The 3,898-nt window shown below is 32.5% G+C and overlaps 1 protein-coding gene across 1 annotated transcript; it reads right to left on the reverse strand.

Moving 5' to 3' along the window:
* Positions 1 to 1,479: 1,479 nt before the first annotated feature.
* LOC142982050 (uncharacterized) lies at positions 1,480 to 3,341 on the reverse strand. The gene is made up of 2 exons (XM_076128331.1): positions 3,217 to 3,341; positions 1,480 to 3,139 (listed from the first exon to the last, which is right to left on the reverse strand). Exons 1-2 carry the CDS (start codon positions 3,242 to 3,244, stop codon positions 1,671 to 1,673), a joined length of 1,497 nt encoding a protein of 498 aa, XP_075984446.1. The 5' UTR covers positions 3,245 to 3,341; the 3' UTR covers positions 1,480 to 1,670.
* Between the last annotated feature and the right edge of the window lie 557 nt (positions 3,342 to 3,898).

A 3,898-nucleotide genomic window follows, 5' to 3' on the forward strand; every position in this document is an offset into this window, starting at 1 on the left:
ACGATATTAAACCTAAAATAAATTTGACATTCGCGAAACTATTTACGAATGTATCTACTTATTATATTATTAATATAATATATATATTATTTAATAATTTACAACTTACTCGTTATGGACAGGCGAAGACGGGCACGTACGAATACATATACGCATAACATAATGATACCAATACTATTTGTAAAACGCCAAATACTTATAGAATAAGAAATATATTTCAAATTCAATTTTTTATTAGACTTTCTATTTGACTTGAAAACAAACAGGTATTTTAGTAACTTATTTAGCATTATACAGTATTAAATATTTAGAATTAAACGACTGAAATTGTTAACGATAATAGGTATGTTCTTTCATTGCGACTAATAATCGTAGTGTGTATCTAGTCTGAATTACTTATGGTAGACCGTGAATTGTATGACTAGTAATTTACTAGTGGCCGTCGGCTGTGTTTACGGCTTGAACCTTGGTCTTCAAGTCCATTGTTGCAGATCAGGTTGTAGTCAATCGTTATCTGACACAACAAATCGAGGCATGATAAAAACAAGCAATGATTACTCATTTGAGACAGCAAAGCAAGACATAGTAAAAACAATAAGTGAAATATTCTTTTTTAAATTAAATTAATAGGACTACTAATTTAATTTGAAAACGCTCGATTTTACCGATTAATGCCAACCCGAATATGTTTGTAACAAACTTCACGAGAATTGAGAGCAATTTCGTTGCTCATCACCGTTTACAGTCAGTATTTCACGTGAGAACTACAGCGCCACCTAGTGGGTGAAAAGGTAGTAGTTAAGGTTATACGGTTAGGTTTGTTACATACTTACGGTCTATTATAAGTCATTCTTCTAATTTGTAAGCGGCTTCCCAACATTACTTAGCTAAGGTGACTTCCGCACTTGCGTTTAGTCGCAAGCGTGTATTTAGATAAAATCGTACGGTAAACAGTCGGGTTTTTAATTATTATAAGACGTTCAATGATAATGTCTAAATTCGCCTTAATGTTAGGCTTACATTTTTGGTAAAAACTATCAATAAGTATGCCATATCTATGGAGAAATAAATTTAGTTATATGTTTTTCATAATTTTTTATATATCGTAAAACGACAGGTTGTCATAAAAATGACCTGTCAAATCATTACAGGTCAAAATAATGTCGTTAATATCAACTGTCAAATTTAGACGTCAAAATCGTAAACTATATTGTCACGTCGTTCTGTCCTTGTCTTTTGCTCTATGTAAGAAAGAGAAAAGTGTATCGTTTCTTAAAATGATAGATATGGCATACTTGTAATACAGTCTAGAGTTAAAGTTTCGCAATTATCCGTAACCATAGCAACGGCAGTTATGTATCGCATTGTATGGCACACTGATATTCGTTTAATGTAAAAAATAAAGTGTTAATACAAATATAGTTGTTTATTTATTTATATTCCCTGAAAATAAACAAAAACTGGCATTTTATGACATCAAAAAGTGTATGGACTTGTAAGAATCCAGGTTCAGATTCCGTTATGGATCAAGTTTGGTTTTAAGTTTTTTTTTATCTTAGTGTGCCCAGCGACTAGGTATCTAGGAATAATTAAAAGTAGAATTACTTAAAATCTATATTTGGAAATAAGTAACAGTACCCACTTATATTACTTTTGGTAAATAACTGTTGTTAATTGGTCACCTCTCTGACTGACAAAGCAGTTGGCATCACAAACGTGCCTTCATCTTGAGGTTCATTATCAAAGCGTTGTCCTCCCAAACTTATCAAGTTCAACTTATAATTTCTAGCCAAACCTCTCAGCCGTTGAACAACAAGAAAATAAGGGTACTTCTCACCAAATTTCTCAAAGTAATCTCGACTTTTAGTATACAACTTATCTTTGTAAACTTTTTCTATATATTCCAAAAACTGTTTCTTATCTGTGGCTTCTCCAACCAGATCATCGAATGTTATCGCTGGTAATTCGATTTCATTCCCTTTCTCAAAAGTATGATTCCCCAAAATATTGAGATTCGGTTTTCCTCCATAACTTATTATTTCGACATCATTCACTAGTGCCCAGCAACGGAGAGAGAAAGCAATTAAACGTTCAGGATATAACGTCCCATAGGTTTGTATATGAAACTGGTCTTGCCGATACATTTCTGAATGGAACAATTTCATGAATTGAAGAAAACTCACAATTTTATACGGTATACCTTTCAAATCTGCAGGATAGAATTCAGGTAGTATGCGACTAACTCTATAACTTTCAAGGCGGTACTTCTTAGATATAACATATTGGTGATCCCAATAAGAATTGAGTATGTGATCTCCATAACTTATAATAGAAACGCTGCATTTTTTCGTTATATTTGTGATAGTTTCTCCTATTAAATGATCAGGATACGGTTTACCATATTCTTCATAATATTTACAATCTAATTCCTCCAATTCACGGTCGTAATAGTACTGTATGTTTGTTAAAAAGCATTGTTTCCTTTCAGAATCGCCTTGAAGATGGTCTTTTGTAAATTTCGGAAGACCAGGACTATTGATAGGATAACTGATTCGACGACTGCCGTTAAATTTCAAATTCTCATTAGTTTTATAAACTAGTGGTACATTTCCTTTAATGATGATCAAAGGGTGATAGGTTTCTGAAGATTTTTCATTGACATTTGGTTGATTGACAAAACTATTCGGTGTTTTTTCTACCTTACTTAGATCACGACCAACTGTCTGATGTTTCTTGTCAGTATTCTTATAATCACCATATAGGTTTGGTGGCCACTCGTTACTGTTTAAAAGACTCTCTTCTTCCGTATCATCTTCTGAATAAAAAGTTTTCTTATGATTGATTTTATTTTGTTTAATTTTATCATGTTTTGTTACTTTATCAACAATTTTTGTATCTTTTCCATCTTCTTCTGATTCCAGAAGAGACCGAAATATCTGTTCTACATCGTTATATCCTTCTTTTGGTTTACCCTTGTCTATTTTTGAGTCTTTCAGAATACGAAATACTAAATTAGTCTTTTCATTGCCAAGGTTGCTTCGACTGATTTCGTCAAGGATTTGACTTATGAATTGAGTTCCTTTATTTGTTCTTAGGTTACCTTGAGCCCTGATTTCGAAACATTGTGTTTTAGAAATACCTGAAAAATTTGGGCTTGAATAAGAAACATACTTAAACATTTTGTTAAAAATTGAACTCATTAAAAATAATACTTACTGAATAAGAAGAGAAGTACTATAAACATGACCCTGCCAGGAGAAAAAATCGTAACTAAATACAAAAGTTGGTTATAAAGGAAATAAATATGACTTTTTTTGTCAGCAATAACCCAAAATTTATTGAGTAAGTACGGTAGACGGAATTTTAATTATGGTAATTACTAGTAGGTAATTAGTGAAATACCTGAGTATAACTGTATAAAGTAGCAACAATTGTGCTGCTACCTTAAGATACCAAACACTAAAATATCTATGACCCAACATGAATATCTGAGATGAATAAGTCCATGGATAATTCCCAGATAGATCAGGCAGTACCTATACATCGTGATACTATCAGAAACATTAATATTATTAGAGTTTAATTATAAAACCTCTCAATATCTCGCCTCTCATTGAATTAATCGATCACACACCGTTGCGCGTTGTACACAATTAATACCGTATATTATATCTATCATGACTTGAGTTCGAAGTTTGACGTCGCCTCTTATATTCACCAGAGGGCGCCGACAGCCGGTATAAATTTCTTCTGAATATGGTAAAGTTATTGACAAAAACAGATCATTGTTTTAAAAAAATTATGTAGTCGACCGTTTGACTGAAAGTGCTCACGACGCTATATTTTTGTCGACATTTGCCGGCCGTTGCAGTCAAAGGGTTCAGTATATAAGTTTAGG

This window comes from Anticarsia gemmatalis, chromosome 21 (genome assembly GCF_050436995.1).
Source record: "Anticarsia gemmatalis isolate Benzon Research Colony breed Stoneville strain chromosome 21, ilAntGemm2 primary, whole genome shotgun sequence".
NCBI classification, from domain to species: domain Eukaryota; kingdom Metazoa; phylum Arthropoda; class Insecta; order Lepidoptera; family Erebidae; genus Anticarsia; species Anticarsia gemmatalis.

Excerpts from the sequence above, each read along its gene's own strand:
- LOC142982050 (XM_076128331.1), bottom strand. The coding sequence starts at position 3,244 with ATGTTTATAGTACTTCTCTTCTTATTCA. Across the intron at positions 3,140-3,216 it reads AGTACTTCTCTTCTTATTCA|GTATTTCTAAAACACAATGT; the intron begins GTAAGTATTATT and ends CAAATTTTTCAG.